Genomic DNA, 1,274 nt, shown 5'->3' on the forward strand with positions numbered 1-1,274 from the left:
TGACATATACTACCGAGGTTTTCTTTAATAATTTTGTCTACTTAATATGTGTGAGTGGATACCCTGTTGGCCATGTATGACTTTTCTACTTATACGCGCTTGTATTGTGCACGCGAGACAGGCTACATGCATGTTAAGAACGAATAAGTTTGTTTATGCAAAGGCAGAAGCGCGAGAAATTATTGCGTGTCTCTTAACGCCAGAGAAAATGCTGCGCTTTGTACAACCCAATGAATTCATGATTCATCAATAATTGCTTGCGTAATATTTTCTGATTAGCTTGTTGGTCATACGTCAGCTTCTCTTGTTGTTCTCCATTTTCTCTAATCATTATTCATTACTCTCTCTTCTCGACTTATTCTTTATTCTCTCAACCATCGTTTATCAACCTCTCTCACAACTCCTTCCTTAAATTTCTCTCGATTCTTCTCGTTGTCGTTGATCAACCTTCCCTCGTTCACCCCTTCATCATTTTGACTTCCAGAAGACGGCCAGGATGAGCAGCTGGTTCCAGACGACAATGAGGGCGGGCACCTGCAGCGGTGGGCGGTGCGGGTGTGCGCGGGCGTGATCGGCCTCCTGCTGATGGCGGCGCTGGGGATGCTGCTCCGCGCCATGGATCACCGCCACCCCGCGTCTCCGGGTGAGGAGGGTGAGGCTGAGGTGGTGGCGGCCGGGGGGGGGGCGTCTGGCCCTCCTTCTCCTCCTTCGTACTGTGCGCTTGTCACTCTGCCCTCATTCCCTTGAGCCACCTATTCTGTTCCTCCTTCCTTCCTTCCCTCCACTTGCGCCCCCTTCTCCCTGCTTCCCTCCACTTGCGTCCCTGCCTCCGTACTTCCCTCCACTTGCGTCCCCGCCTCCGTACTTCCCTCCACTTGCGTCCCTCTCTCCCTACTTCCCTCCACTTGCGTCCCCGCCTCCGTACTTCCCTCCACTTGCGTCCCTGCCTCCGTACTTCCCTCCACTTGCGTCCCCGCCTCCGTACTTCCCTCCACTTGCGTCCCTGCCTCCGTACTACCCTCCACTTGCGTCCCTCTCTCCCTCCTTTCCTCCACTTGCGTCCCCGCCTCCGTACTTCCCTCCACTTGTGTCCCCGCCTCCGTACTTCCCTCCACTTGCGTCCCTCTCTCCCTACTTCCCTCCACTTGCGTCCCCGCCTCCGTACTTCCCTCAACTTGCGTCCCTGCCTCCGTACTTCCTTCCACTTTTTTCCGTCCCTTCACTTATGCTCAGTTCACCGTCCTTCAAAGAAAGAGCTTCCCTTCTATTTTTGA

General features: G+C 53.8%; 1 protein-coding gene across 1 annotated transcript in view; it reads left to right on the top strand.

Moving 5' to 3' along the window:
- LOC119588232 overlaps window positions 1-1,274 on the top strand; it is a 29,402-nt gene that overhangs the window by 24,358 nt on the left and 3,770 nt on the right. The window contains exon 7 of the mRNA XM_037936931.1: window positions 485-643. Coding sequence (XP_037792859.1) covers window positions 485-643 — 159 coding nt within the window. The remainder of the gene's footprint in view (window positions 1-484; window positions 644-1,274) is intronic.

The sequence above is a fragment of the Penaeus monodon genome, chromosome 23 (genome assembly GCF_015228065.2).
Source record: "Penaeus monodon isolate SGIC_2016 chromosome 23, NSTDA_Pmon_1, whole genome shotgun sequence".
Classification (NCBI taxonomy): Eukaryota; Metazoa; Arthropoda; class Malacostraca; order Decapoda; family Penaeidae; genus Penaeus; species Penaeus monodon.